At 40.1% G+C, this 15,933-nt stretch overlaps 1 protein-coding gene across 7 annotated transcripts in view; it reads left to right on the top strand.

Moving 5' to 3' along the window:
- The window catches only part of Myo6 (myosin VI), a 136,128-nt gene extending 120,195 nt beyond the window's left edge, over positions 1-15,933 (top strand). For 3 of the 7 annotated variants that reach the window (XM_057768786.1, XM_057768788.1, XM_057768787.1), the window contains exons 29-34: positions 2,955-2,993; positions 4,412-4,515; positions 5,829-5,960; positions 8,422-8,448; positions 11,153-11,371; positions 11,893-15,933. In XM_057768786.1, coding sequence (XP_057624769.1) covers positions 2,955-2,993; positions 4,412-4,515; positions 5,829-5,960; positions 8,422-8,448; positions 11,153-11,371; positions 11,893-12,092 — 721 coding nt within the window. In that variant the 3' untranslated portion in view covers positions 12,093-15,933. Of the gene's footprint in view, positions 1-312; positions 343-2,954; positions 2,994-4,411; positions 4,516-5,828; positions 5,961-8,421; positions 8,449-11,152; positions 11,372-11,892 lie in introns of all 7 variants that reach the window. The other 4 variants (XM_057768793.1, XM_057768789.1, XM_057768790.1 and 1 more) reach the window with 4 other exon arrangements.

Here is a 15,933-nt window from a genome sequence, read left to right on the forward strand (position 1 = left end):
AATCACATGAAATTGTAGAGAAATTCAAATTTCTATTAACACCGAATCTCACAGCGTATGAATGTCATGAATGTCTGAATTTTCCAATCTTAATATATTTGCTTTTTTAATTTGTTACTAATTCCATTAATTTATTGTTTCTCAATCCCAATGAGTATTTTAAAAACACATTAAAGTCTCAGTGATCTTATGTAGATCAAAGATAACTTGTATTTTGAAATCAATAAGTAATTAGAACACAAATTCACACAATTCAGATTTTCACAGTTCAGACCTGGTGGCGACAGTAACCAAATCATATTCTTTTTACAGACCTAATGGAGCAAGACCGCATATGACACCGTATGTCATTCTTCCTCATCTCTTTAAAGATTCGGTTTATTTTGTGAGAAGTTGCCCCCTCCTTGAAATGCATTTTAAGTTGCTTCCTTTTATTAAAGACAATGAAATCATTTCCCCCCTTTTTCTTGCCTAGGAAAAGGTTTAAATGCAGCCCTGGGAGCTTGGGACTGGCTTCCCCTTTCTTCTGTTGTTTCTACTTTAATACCAAATTGTTTCATGTGTTGTGAATTCACTCCTCATAGCAGGTGTGGAGGAGGAAGAATAAGTAAAAGGCTTAGTTTTCCGTGTATGTGATGCTTGATCTGCTAGCCCGCGGATGGGGCTCGTCTGAGGTCCATGTGCAATGCTTCTTTTACTGTTGGTTTCCTCAGTGACACTGGGAAATAGCAGGACATACCGTATTCATCTGAGGATAGTTACACAGCCTGAATTTCAGCAGGATTAAGGGAGCTGCCGACTGTCAGACTGTAGCCTCATGAGCAGGTGTGTCGTAACCAGCAGGGGCTGTATCAACAGCTCCCCGGGAAACCCACATAAGGGGCAACGTTAACTGTGGAGCTGCATAGTCGCCATAGAAGACACGATCCATAACCAGATGTGTCTGCTTTGAGAGCCACCATGAAAACGATAGCTAGGAGTGCGAACTGTCAGGAGACTCTCACGAGCTCTCATGCCACAGCTTCAAGAACAGTGCTCTTCAGAGTCTCACGCAAAATGAGGCTTCACCTCCTCTCAGTTACACAAGGCTTGCAGCTGCATAAAAGCTGTATGTTAAAAAATAAACATTGTACATTAAAACTATGTAGAAATGTATTATTAACATTCAAAACAATTTACATGTAAAATGTATTTTGTGTGTATGCTTCACTTTTATGTGTGTGACATACATGTTTATCTAATGTGGGTCAGAGGACAGTTCCTGTTCAGGACACCCAACACCTCAGCAGGCACCAGGAGCACAAGCTTGCAGCACTGTTATTACCTTAGCACCAGCCAGAAACAGAATAGTTGGTAAGAAGCTGCTGTCTACTCTCTTCCGTTAGAACAACCACTTTAGGGTTGTCGTTTGAGTTTGTTAAGTAAACTCTGTATTGATGTCTAAGGTGACATTGCAACCATTTGCAGGTAGCTCAGCAAAGGAAGAAGGCGGAAGCACCTAGATGCAGGGGCCAGCTTGGCTCAGCGAACCTCCTGGAGTTGGTGTAGAATCTGGTGTAGAATGTTGGTGAGGGTCAGGGAGGAGAGTGACTTGGTAGAAGTTGTCTCCTGGTGCTGAAACTTTAGGAGACAGCTCTATATGATCAGCAGACCAAGTGATATCAAGAGCTTGGGCAAGTGATTTGACTCCTCGGGAGCCTACTGTGGGGAGACAGGTGGAAGCACGTTAGGAGAAGGAGCTGGTTAAAACCAGGCAGGAACTGAGGCAGGGAGACAGTAGAATTGCAAATACTTTAAAAATTATACTTTTAGAAAGTTACAAAATTCTGAAAAGCTGATATATAAGTAGAGATTGATAGTGTATTGCCAAAAGATAGTTTTATTAGATTATGCTGCCATAGTTTATTTTGTGGGTTTTATCTGGGCTAGTCAGCTTCCGCAGGTGGAGTGTCTTCTACTGTGCTTGCTTGAGTAACTTTCCAGAAATACCAAGCGTTGCCAATATATATATACACACACATACGTATTGAATTACATATATTTAATTATATGTACACACACACACACACAGACACACACAACCTCCGCCCCTTAATCAGAGTTCCAGTTCCTTGCAGGCATCTAGGAAACTGTCCCCACAGCCAACACATCCATCTTCTTAACTTGTGATTTTTGTTTTTTTCCTGAAGTGTTTGTGGTTGCTAGAATTGGATGAATAGAACATGTGTGAAAATGATTAATTATGAAGGGGAAAAAAAGCAAAGGACAGAGATGAAATGGAATCAAGATAGTGCTGGTTTCTTGAACCCAGTGAAACTGTCACTCTGCTTCACAGAATTAAGCACATGCTGAGAAAAATGACAGTGTGCCGAGTAATTAAAGAAATAGCAGCTTTTACTTGCAGATGTACTTATCCTTCAAGGTCAGATCCCATCAGGCATTTCACTTAACAAGTGCTTTGTATTGATTTTCTTCTTTCCTTTTTAAAGTATATACTTTGGTTTGGGGCTAAAGATCTCTAGACTGTTACCTGAGCACATCAGCTCGGTTTACCACCATGAAGCTTTGTCAGACTAACAAAGATGCACTAAGCATCTTTGCTGCAAAACTCCTTGTACAGCATCTATGTCCTGCCAAGTTTCCTGCGTGCATTTAGAGCATGCTATTTATATTCTGCACATAAAAAATACCCCGGAAGCATGGTCTTCATGAAATTTTATCTGAAAATTTTTACACAGTGTTAGAGATGTGTTCAAATAACTCTAAACTCAAAGATCTTGGCATGTTTTATGGGTAGAATTATGAGAAAGTATGTCATTAATAGATACTTACAAAGTAAAGAGTTACAGTATTGGCAATATTAAAACTTAATTGTATTTTCATATATTTTAAGCAATTTATGTGATATGTCTTATGTATATAATTGTATTATATTATCATTTTTTTTCTTGTAGGGAACAAATGGCCAAAGAAATGTCAGAAATTTTGAGTAGGTTAGTGCAGTGTGTTTACAGAAATAAATATTTACTACAAAAATCATACTTTTAAATTCCTTTTGATTATTTGGACTAGAATCTGTTGTATGAATGGCTCACTAACTTCCCATGTAACATTTCTGAGAAATACCATTTTAACACAGAAAAAAGCAGTTTTCTTCTAACCCGTGTTTCTCACTGAGGACATACAGCTGGCATTTTGGATGGGGAAAGTCTTCACTGGTGCTGGGTCTCACTCTCCGTCATCTCCCCGGGGACTGGAAGTGTTCTCCCTCATTCGGGAGCCACATTGCCTGGCTGAGGGGGATGTGGAGTGGATCTACAGCATTAACACTAGTTCAAAATCACTGGTGCGAGTTGAATTTCTAGATAAAAACCTCCTGTTACTATCTAGTTCATATTCTTTTGGTTGTGATCCTGGCCTTTAATGACTGCACCATCTTTCCAGCTCTAGTCCATAATTGTTTAAAAGTACATTTGAATAAATAATACTTTGTCAACTTTAAAGTTTCAAAATTAATTAAAGTGCTAAGTTAGTAGGTCTTAAAAACCAAGTAAATTCTATTGCTGTTTTAATATTTGTATGATTGTCTTTATGATAAGGTTAATCAGTTGATTATACTCTTGTTTAACTATTTTAATAATACAGAGATGGGAAAGGGAACATCTCCATGCATTGAGTTCATTTACCACTTCTAACTCCAAATACATTTTTTCCAGGGTTAGTAATATGAATAAAAAGTGGTTGTTATGTTTTATACAATAAAATTTTAATCCAGTGTTATCCTCAGAATGTATCAAAGCATGATACACATATGCACAAATATGCATTACTGGTATCTTATGTATATCTGATGATCAAACTATATATTATGTAAGTTGATTTTTCAAAACAAAAGAAAACAGAAAACTCATAATAATTTCCAATTACTGATAATGTAATTGATAAGATAAAACAAAACAAACAAGCAGAAAGAAAAGAGCTCAAGAAAAGGCACACAAAGGATTATGTATTTCCAAAGATGATTTTTCAATAATGCTAGTCAGATAAAATGTCTCTGTCTTGACTGTTTGCTGGGACTGTTATTCTTTCAAAGTATAAAATGGTGAGAGACTACACACTTGCTCTTGGGTAGCTTGCCTTCTTTGTCCTTTTTAAGAGGGAAGTCTTCCAGGTAGAAGATGGTAGGGATGGGGTTGGGCTTTACTTGTGTGATACCCAAGAGGCAGGATTTTAACTCCTTGGCCTTTATTTACCATAACACCTGTTCCTTCTTTTTATGTTTTGAAGTCTGATTGGTTTAACCTTTTTCTTTGTTACATTGAGCTTAAAATAAATCGTGAAGGTTGATTCTGAGTGCCTGCCTCTTGGTCGGTGTATTTCTTGTTTATATATGTAAAATTTATGATTACAGAGGTCCTGCTGTACAAGCTACCAAGGCAGCTGCTGGTACCAAGAAGCATGATCTCAGTAAATGGAAGTATGCAGAGCTCCGTGATACAATCAATACTTCTTGTGGTAAGTGCATAGAGAAGGTGAAGAAGAGGGGCCCAATACCAATGCCAGTAAGACAAATACCTAGGTTTGGGGTGGGGTGCATGTATGTGTGCATGTATGCACACATGCATGTGTGTGTGCATGTGTGTGTGTGTGTATACAAAGTCCCCAAACCCATATATTTGTTATTCTTTGTTCCCTTGAAAATGACGACATAATTTAGTTACGAAATGGAAAGAAAGATATGTGTTCTAGTTCCCTTCCTCTTGCTGTGATAAAAGGCTCAGCCAAAAAGGACATAGGGGGAAAGGGTTTGTTGTAACTCATAGTTCCTGGCCACAGGCTATCTGGATGCAGGACAAGGAGGCTAGAGCACTGGTCACCTCACACCCACCACCAAGAGCAGAAAGAATAGATGCACACGTTTTACTTACCTTGCCTGTCCACTCGTCCTTAGCCCTGGTCTCACACAGGGAATGTGGCTGACCATGGCACACTGTACCTTCTCACTTCAGTTAGTGCTGTCAGGACAGCCTCCCACAGATGTCCACGGATGGGCTAGCCTCATCTAGACAGTGCCTCACTGAGACTCTTTCCCACGGAATTCTACATTATCTTCGGTTGACAATTAAAACGAACCATCCAGCATGATTACTAAATTAGATAAATTTTCCTCATTCCTTACATAGGTCACAGAAAAGGAACAAATACAAATTATGACTTGGGCTATATTAATGACCAGTTCTTCTAATGCTAATCTTAAGAGTTAATTGGTTGGATATCTGGGTCTTCTCTTCTATGACTCCAGAGTAATAAATAGCAATGTAACCATTTCTTTTTAAATTGGTTGTCTCACAGAAGAACAGTTGTATGAGAGACAGCATCCAGAGCCTCACACAGTTAGGGTCTTGTTTAAACCAGTGTTTACGGTCAGGACACTGCCTAGTGACGAAAGGACCGAGCTGGAGAGCTTGTGCTATGTTCTCATCCTTGCTGAGTACAACATCGTATGTGACAAATGCGCTGCCTTTGACTCTTGCTTGTACTTGAGCACATTGCCTTTGGAAAAACCTTTCTGATTCAATTTCTTCTTCATATAAAAAAGACCTATTTAGTCTAGAGTTCTTGAGTTGAGCAGATGATATAGGATAGTAATATTATGTAAGTAATCTATAATTGGGAAAGACTGTGAAATGCTCACCTTTAGCTTACTTTTCGTCCCGCACTCTATGCTAAAATCCCAAACCTGTCATACACACCTCGTTATGCTATGGAATAATTATGTCAGATGAATAATTCAGGGTATTAATTTTTTCTTCCTATGTGATCAATAGACATCGAGCTCCTGGCCGCGTGCAGGGAAGAATTTCACAGGAGACTGAAAGTGTATCACGCTTGGAAATCCAAGAACAAGAAGCGAAACACTGAAACGGAGCAGCGTGCTCCCAAGTCTGTTACTGATTACGGTAAAAACAAATCTGTACTTTTCAGTGTCCCAAGTCGATTATATAGAAATGTGAGTCGCTATACATGATTTTTTTTGGGTAAAATAGTCAACATAAATTTCTCATATTGTGATCTAGTGAACATGATACAGCCATGATTACCTGTCTTATAAGAAGTTATACAATACTAAGTACATAGTTCCACATATAAACACATACATACACATTCGTATGTTGTGTGGAAGGCTGGTGACATGTTGGCTCCAGTGCTTGCTTGGCATGTGCTCTTCTCAGCATTGCAAAGCCCAAACACAAACAAAAACGGTCACCTGTGAAAATGTCAAGGTTACTGTGATCAGCTTACTCTGGATGTTCGTGAGTTTACCTATGAAAATTAGCATTTTAATGTTGCTAACCATGATTTACTAAAATTTATTTTGAAATTTAATCTAGCTTGGTTTTTAGAATTGTTTCTCAAATAATCCAATATACTTGTATTTTTAATATGGAGGTATATATACCTACTGGTGACTAGGAAAGGAAAGAACTGGTTCTTGTTTCTCTAACACCATGCTGATTGTCCTATTTAAAAAATGTTCACTGCAAATTTTATTTTATAGTACTGTGAGTTTCTCCTAGATACAGGAACCCAGTGTTCCCCTGAGCCAGAAAGTGGGGCAGGGCGGCCTCACCAGAGCTCAGCAGACTGTCCCAGTGACTCAGAGGACCTGTAATAGGAGCTAAAGCTTCAGTCTTTTTAAAATTGTTTTTATCTTGTATATAGGTGTTTTTTTCTGGATGTATATATTTAGCAAAATTCAGTTAACTGGTTGGGCCTCAGTGTTTCTCAGTTCTTGCAAGGAGTTATTGAGGTCAGTATTGCTTGTAAGGGAGACAGTGCTGGTGATTGTTCGGGGCAGTTTTCAGCAAATCGTAATAGGATGAGGGCGTGGGGACCATCTGTAGCAGAGATATTGTAAATTTGGAAAGGTGGGCCCCAGTGAGCACGGAGTTCAACACCCTCCTTCAGTTTTCCTTTGTGTATCGAAAATGACAGCACGGCTCTGTGCTCTGTGACCTGTTCATTGTTTACATATTAAGATTTTGCCGCAAAACTTGTTTGTTTTGTATATAAAAAAGCCCCCCCCAAAGCAATGGGCTCTTCCTTTAGCTCTCCTATTCTTCTCTGCAAATGTTTTATGATTACCTTCCCCTTGGCAGATTTTCATTGTCTGGTAAAATGTACACATCTGAGCACCACAAAGGAAGGAGGTTTGCTAATACTTCATGGAGTTTTGAATTGAACTTTGATACTTTTTTTTTTTTTTTTTTAAATCTACTCTTGTTCCCAAATGAAGCAAATAGCATTTTGCTGCTGTAAGTATCAGGTTAGCGAAATTTCTTAAGAGTCCTTTCCAGGAGTAAAAACAAACTTAAGAATTTTATATAAATACAATCAATATATTAACATTCAGAAAAATTAATTATGAACCATTTTCAGAACAAAAAAATCTACTTTTGCCTTTAAAGTATTTGCCTTGCCTTTCTCCATGTATTTTTCTCCTGTAACATTTAGTCTGATGGGAGAATGTGCCGGAAGGGGCAGGAGGCATCCAGATGCTTCACAGGCTAATGGAGAAAATTCTGTGTGGTGTGGTCTTTATATTTAGAAGTATTGGGATTCATTTGAAAATATAAAATGAGGACACTTTATAATTCCCAAAAACAAGACTTGATGTCCCTGAGTACGAGAGTAATATGTTGATAAACTATGAAGTTTCTGCAGCAGCGAATAAGGAGCTTTAGTCCCCTTCCCTGGGTGACTGAGCATGCTCTTGTCTCATTCATCACACGAAGAGATTTTCAAAAATAATTTTGGACAGTGCAGATCACTCAGAGAATATTTATAGTTTCTTCAAACCATGACTTTGGGAATCAGTTAATCCAAGTTTCTAAAATAAAAATGGCACAAGTTTAAGATTTAAGGAATCTGAAGAAATTAAAATATCTCAACTGTCTAAAAACAGTAGCATTTATTATTATGAGTTAGGTTTTTGTGCGCCAAGATTATAAATGAAGTATAATGTTTCAGTTTTGGTCCTTTTCTTGTGCCTGAATCAGAATTTTCTAAAATATAATTAAAGTAGCTTCCTTCCCTTCCTTCCTTCCTTCCTTCCTTCCTTCCTTCCTTCCTTCCTTCCTTCCTTCCTCCCTCCCTCCCTCCCTCCCTCCCTCCCTCCCTCCCTCCCTCCCTCCCTCCCTCCTTCACTCCCTCCTTCCTTCTTTTCTTCTATGCTTTCTAAAACCATTTTTAAAATCAAAACACCATGTCTTATAGACAAGTCTTTAGTTCTTTGCTACAGACAGAATATTTGCATGCTGGTCACCACCTCAATTGACTGGACAGATTTATAAGTCAGAAAAATGCTCATTTAGCGTTGGCGTTGTTATCTTCTCTTCAACATACAATATTTGTTCACAGATTTTGCGCCATTTTTGAACAGTTCACGTAAGTCAAGGGTGGTGCCTCATGAGCTAACCAGAAGAGGGCTAAATGCCTTTATAGCGTACTAACAACTTTCTGCCAAACACCGTTTTGCTACGTTGTAAGTGGAGTTGCCATATATTAAAGACACCTGCCTACATTAAGATATATCTTACCTCGAGATATGCTGCATTTTTCTCAAATCAATCCAAAACATGTATTCAGAACAACGCTTGACTACACGATGGTATCATCTGCCAAATTTTATGCATTTAAAACTGGGCGTGTATGCCTCTTACTGTAGCGAAACGCTGTCTTCCCTTCCTTGCTGACCTTCTGGGGGGGAAAAAACTCTCAGGTGCTGGTTGCAGATGCTGCGCTGTGACGGTACCTGTGTTTCTGTCCAAGGAGATTTGAGGAGATCTGTGTAGTAATATGCATAAATTTAATAATGACACCTGCTAACAGGAAGAGGGAGATAATTTCCTGGGATGCCCATTTCCTTCCGTCCATAGAACCCGTGGGTCACCTTGGCCTATAATAAGTCCTAGAGTTGAGAAGTTCTATTCATTTGCCTGCTGGTTGGGCTTGTTTTTCTAAGTGCTTCTTATAATTTATGTTTTTGTTTCGTTGTTCGAGGCATCATCTCAGTGTGTAGCTCTCCCAGACTGGCCTCAGCCCTCCAGGGCCAGGGCTTATTTCTTTCCCTCTGACCTACAAAGTGAACACAATTGGAGGAAAGTGAGCTGTTGAGAATATTAGTTTCAAGATTTTAATGTCTGGCGATTTTAACTTGATGGAAGTTCTTTGCTCTTCTCAACAAAATTCAAGTCTCATATTACTAGAAAAGGCTACCATAAAGTTTAGTTTTATAACTGTACTCAGGGTATTAACTTCGAGAGGCAGCTATTTTAGAAAATGGTGAACGGACTGTCAATGCTCTGGTAAATTTCCATTCACTCATTCACTACCCAGAAAGGTTGCTGTTTTCAAATTACTTATTTATTTAATTTTTGAGGTGGGGGTCTCCCTCTGTCGCCCTGGCTGGCCTAAAGCCAGCGCTTTTAAACTTCAGGTGTGATCACTGAGTTGCCAAGTACAATGGACGGAACAGAAACAAGAAAACAAACCCAATCTCCATTTCTGTGCTGAAGGCCATGCGGGCCCTAATGTCTCTAACAAAACTGGTCCCTCATTCTTCCGTAGGCGTGTGTGGCCTCCTCATGTGCTTTTTTTTGCTTTCTCTGATTTGCACCTAACTAAATCTAACTTTCTGTAAGCGGTTGTTGTTTCTCGGAGCAAAATCTAGAGTAGGAATATTTTCATTCTTTTAGTGTTTTTCAAGTTCTTAGAAAAGCCACATGGCTGTGTGTGGCTTTTCTGTGTTGTGTACTCTTTCGTGGACTCTCTTTGATCTTCACATTGAGGTCTTAGAGCTGCAGTGAGTTGTTGCTCTGCTTTCAAAGCTAAGACATAAAGCATACGAACAGCTTTATGTAATTCGTCAGAATTAATGCTGCTCAGGATGTAAAGCCATTAGTCTAGGAATGTGTTTACAGCTGCACGTTAAATAAAAGCCCAGTCCTTCAGTGCGAATGGAGCAAGGGTTAAGATAGTAAAAAGGAAGAAGTTTTTCCTTTCTACTGGCAAGGAAACCTGTATAGGACACACTTTCCACTTATTTCAGTGGGCTTTTTTGCCAAGAGAAATCTCATTCAAAGTAAATATTTTTGAGGAAAGGGTCATGCTTCCTGTTATAAGTAGGTTTTTGGGGGAGCATGTTTCTCTACATGCTGTTATCTGTGCTATTTTGGTCTTTAAAAAGCCCAAAGTGGGTAAAAGAAAAAAAATTGAATGTGTTTCTCCTTTTGAGGAAAATATAATTAAATGGACAAATCTTTCTAATTTTAAAATTACTATTTACTTAATTTTAAGTTGTCAAATATAAGTTATTCTTCAGCTTTAAACTGAAATCCTATAGAAAAAACAGTACTAGACTTGCTTGCCTGCTGTGTGAATTAATTTGGGGTTACTAATAAGTCATTTGTGGTAACCAGGCAAGGGTTTTGTTGCCAGTGGTGGAGGTGGTGGTGGTGGTGGTGGTGGTGGCGGCAGCAACACCTGTGTGTGTGTATGTACCATACTTTTGTGTGTGCACAATGATGGAGTGTGTGTAACATGTATGAGCAGTGCTTGAGTGTATGTATATATGCCATGTATATACATAATGCATAAATGTGTGCACAATCCTTGAGTATGTGTTTGTATACCATTCAGGTATATAATGCCTAAAGGTGTGTGTGCTGTGTGTGCACAGTGCTTGAGGGTGTGTGTCTATGTACCATGCATTTGCACAATACTTGAGCCCGTGTGTACTGTGCATTGCCCATGCCTGGCTATGTGTGTATATATACCATGTGTGTACATGTGCACAATAATTGAGTATGTGTGTGTGCACTGTGTATATGCACAGTGCTTGGGTGTGTCTATGGATATGTGCACATTCATAGTGCCAAGAAACATCTTTCAGCAAAGACAATTCTAAGAAATCCCACTCTGAATCTGAGTCACGAAGAGGCAGCTAGTGCTGGCATTTTAAATGTACTTACTAGTGGGAACCTCTGTTCTCGCCCCCCTCCCTTTAAAAATTCTTGGTGTATTTTAGGAATGATGTCTGTTTTCTTTTCCCACGGGTGGCTGGTGTAACATTGCCTGTTCTGTGTAATAGCTCAGCAGAACCCTGCAGCTCAGCTTTCTGCCAGGCAGCAGGAGCTTGAGATGAACCGACAGCAGCGTTTCTTCCGCATCCCATTCATCCGCCCTGCTGACCAGTACAAAGATCCTCAGAACAAGAAAAAGGGCTGGTGGTATGCCCATTTCGACGGACCCTGGATTGCTCGGCAGATGGAACTCCACCCTGACAAGCCACCCATCCTTCTTGTAGCTGGTGTGTATAAATTCGCAGGAAAAAAAAATCAAACAAAAAAGGATTGCAGAGCCTTGGATGAAACGTTCTAATATATAATGTAATCTAATAAAGTCAGTCACTGCGTTTCAGAGTTGAATGACAGAGCTTTGCAATTCAGTTCTATTTCCAGGTGACGGAAAATTGACTCATTGATTTACAAAGCAAAATTGTTTTTATGCTTGTTTAGAGAACATAAAACTATGTCCTAAGAAACCTGTTACTGGTGTTTAATTCTGTCTGTGGTTTTGTATGAGCTCCGAGGGCACACAGGATTCCTATTAACCTTGATGACCTCTTTGATCCATGGTAGGGGTTTAAATTTTTGAGACTCCCTCATGGGGACAAATTTAGGTGACTTCTGGAGAACTTAATACGATTTCCATCTTAGAGAAACAGTTATCGGTTCTCAAAGCTGTGAGAATTGTTGGGTGTTCCCAGAATAGCACGCAGGAAAGTGCTGTGCAGAGAGATGGTAATTTTGTGACGTCTCCTGTCTGCAGGCAAGGATGACATGGAGATGTGTGAGCTGAATCTCGAGGAGACAGGTCTGACTCGGAAGCGCGGTGCTGAGATCCTGCCCAGGCAGTTCGAAGAGATCTGGGAGCGCTGCGGAGGCATCCAGTACCTTCAGAGCGCCATCGAGAGCAGGCAGGCCCGGCCCACCTATGCCACGGCCATGCTGCAGAACCTGCTCAAGTAGGGTGCAGGCCTCCGGCGTGGTCTAGCCAGCTCGGGCAGGGAGGCGAGCAGAAGGCTCACCATTTCCTTGCTCCTGGTAGAATGCCTTATGCAAAGTGAACAGATTTTATTAATCATGCGTTTTGTTAATTTGTTCAAGGTTAATTAAGGTTGCAGTAGTGGATTAAGGACCTAAAAACAGAATAGTCCTGGTCTCCCCCCCCCATTGTTCCGATGCTTTCAGCCCCCTGAGAGAGTCTGTCCTTCTCAAGTTCTGCACACTGACCACCTTAAGTCCATGGTGACTATTCTCAAGGACAAGAGCTTTTTTTTTTTTTTAATTTCAAATATTTTATTTTCTTTTTTAAGGATGGCACAGTGCCTTTATAACCGGGATAATGAAATCTTAGCTTATTTGGAGCAAGAATTAAGGTACTTAAAATGATTAAGGAACAGATTTTTTTTTGGTCTAAAAAGCTGTATTTTGTCTGCCTTTTCAGAAATTCATAGAAATGGACTTACTCCGTTTTTAGTGTGCTTAGGCTTGATGAAGGCCGAGTTCTGGGATTCTGGAAAGCGCTTTAATGTATAGGAGGTATTATGTGCTGAAGAGGTGCAGGACAGATACGGATGGACACAGGGTGCTTTCCTACCGAGCTCTGTGTTACTCCTGTAACCTCCTCTCCCCAATTCATGGTTGAGTAAAGGAAATCCAGACCACTCGGGTGACTGGAAGTTCTGATGTAGCTTTGTTTCCCCTTGGAAGGGACACAGGGTTGAGGTGGTGCTGTGACTTCACTGGACTCAATTCACATCCTTCCTCACTTCATCTCAATTGTGATTCCTCAGTTTAAACCTTGTCCAACTTATTTCGTGTGATTTAAGCTGGTGTGCTGTTTCAGACGTCTCTCCTGCCCCCTTCCCCAAAAAATCTGCTTTGGTCTTTGAAATGTGGTCGCTGTCGAGCCGTTCTGTAAACTTTGTAACTCAGACTCCCTTGTGCTTAGGCCGAGCTTGTTCCTGCTGCAGGTGGTTTTTAAAACACTCCTTTTGTGTGCCCTTAGTCCCGATCAGGTGTCAGCTGCTGGAGCTGATGCTTAGGACTTGGCTGTTAGGACCTTAGAGACAAAACTACATCAAGGAGTTACGGTGACACCCAAAGGAGTCTTTGTTTGTATTCTAGAATAAAAGTAGAAAGTAAATTTATTCTTTACACTCCCTTTGTTTTTAAACACCCTAACCTTTGAAGTTTTAGGGTTTTTTTTTCCTTAGACAGATATCTCAGTTAGGAAATACTTGCCAGCTGACGGGATTAATGTTTAGAAGCCTCAGATTCTGCTGTCACAGTTGCTCCTCCCAGAATGCTTTAGTACGGAAGTACTTATTTATTATGATACTGTGGGAGTGGTGGTTTTGTGATAAGGAAACGAAATGGCCCCCCACCTGTGCTAATAATGGAAAATGGGAATGGGATTGGAGGTTGTCTTACTGCTTACACTCACCCACCGTCCGGTCATTCGGTGATTGGTGGCGGAAGGAGTAGTTACCAAAATAAACAACCTGTTGTTTCTCTTTCATCTCTCTCCTTTGATTGGTGTCTTTATTTGTGCGAGGTAGAAAATAAGCTTTATTTCCTAATTATCAGTGAGTATAGTCCTTGAAAATAAACCTAGGGCCTAACTGTCAGTCACTTGTCTGCTCAGCACTATTTTCTGTGTCTTCCGGATCCATGCATAAGCTATAGATGAAAAATTAATCAAAAAGTGGAAATTATTATGACAGAACTTTAAAATTTAAAGAATTTATAGGAAATATAGGACAGCAAAGTATTTTCGAAAGTCTTTGTGTGTGTGTGTGGTTTTTGACTTTGATAAATTCTACAGTTAATTGTGAAACCATTTTCTTCCTAATTATGTCACCCAGATTTCCTACAATTTATCTGTTTCAAGTAGTCTCCTGAGTTAATTTTGTCAAGAAGAAGAATTGCCCTAATTCGGGCAAGTGTGATCTTTCCACATGTCACAGCACGGTACTTAGGTGCTTCCAGGAAAACCTTAGGACATCATTTTTGGGGACACAGCAGAAACAGTGTTCTACAAGACACTGACCCAGCGTCTCATCTGTGTTTTGTAGATTCAGATCCACAAAGGCTGTGCAAGAACTGAGGGTATCCAGGTCAATTAACTCTTATTTTAGCCAGCCATTTAAAATTACAACTTTAAACCAGTACACTAAACGCAAAGAACTAATTTCTCGAATGCTTTTCAGTTCTAGTTTCTTCCACAGTGTGTGTACATTTTAACAGAATGTAAAGCATCGACGGCAGGTGTTTCCTGTTGAATTCAGCTGTGACACAATGCCCCATGCCAGCAGCACAGATGAGATGCGTGTTAGTGGGGAGCTGTGCTCTCAGTGAGAACAGCGAGTGTCTAGAGGCCTGGTGTGTTCAGAAGCTGCAGCCCCTTCACTGTCAGGGAGACCACACTGGAACAAGACTATGTAAAGAAGCAAAATAGCCGAGAACAGCCTGCCCTAAAGGTGTTGTAGTGAGACAGGCTCTCCCTCTGGCCAGGAAGAAACTCTTTACAGGCCTTGAACCCTTTTGTTTCACTAGCAGCCAAGGAAACAGCTCAAGGCAAAACTAGGAGATGCTTGTGAGATTTAGACAGTAGAAAACACAGGCAAAATAATAATAATAGTAGATATTTATTCCATGTGATCTTTATGAATTGGGTTGCTTTTTCCATGTTGGGGATTGAACCCGGGGCTTCCTGCAGGTGAGGCTCTGCCACGGAGGCACCTCTCTGACCTTTGGAGACACTTTTACTTTTGGAAGACACTTTTACTCACAGGTTATTAATATGGTTCTCAGGGGGTTCAAATATGTAGAACTTTGGTTTCTTAAAATAGCTTTAAGATACTTGGACCAGCAGAATAGTTATTAAACTAATCAGTCAGTTAATGCTAAGTTAATGCTAATCTTACTTCCTTATGTGGAAAAAAAGTTGTAGAAAGCCAGGGACATCATATAATTTACTACCAGACCATGAAAAGATATAAATGCCTTTGCTCCAGCTATGTAGCAAAAAGAGTGAAAGCAATGTTTTGTTTGCTCAACCAGTCCTGGAAAACTTGCAAAGGGCTGTTCCTGTACTTTCCCGCTTATGCTTAACACTGGTAAATAAGGATTGAGTTTTAATTTCTCCCAGAGACACACTAACAGCAGGGGAGGGAAGGGCAGAGGACATTTAACATTTAGAATGGGGTGCGGGAACAATGGTAGCCATAAGGGCAGAGAAGAGCCGAAGTGCAAGAGAAGGGAAATCGTGCATCCTCTGGAGACTGCACCTCAATTGGGAAACACTGAGAAACACTCCCGGGTCCTTGCTGAAGTTTAGGAGGCATTTTGTACAGCTTAAGAGCAGAAATTAAGGTCAGAAAACTTGGATGTTGAGTCACCTGGTGTGTAGATCTTAGCAGGTAAGGCTGGTGCAGCTGAACTGGAGGTGCCCAGGAAAGACCCTGGCATCCTGTGTGCCGCATGCGAGGTTAGGGAGAGAGTCCGCCTGTGTCGATGCCACAGCTTTGGAATATTTGCTGCAACCCAATCAGCGTCTTCTTCCCCCAGCAGTAACCTATGTATGAAGCAACGTTGATTCTTGGAAGTTTCCCAATAGATAATTAGGAAAAATTAATGCACATCGCAGACTGCATAATCTTTAATCTTAATTTTCATCAATATAGAAACTATAAACAGGCTTATTAAGTGGCCACTTTTTTCACTTCTGGAAATTTGTCTATTTGTAATTGTTAATTTTTCTTCATTGAAAGTGTGTATCTAATAGTTTCTTAAAATACTCATA

This window comes from Chionomys nivalis, chromosome 4 (genome assembly GCF_950005125.1).
Source record: "Chionomys nivalis chromosome 4, mChiNiv1.1, whole genome shotgun sequence".
NCBI lineage: Eukaryota > Metazoa > Chordata > Mammalia > Rodentia > Cricetidae > Chionomys > Chionomys nivalis.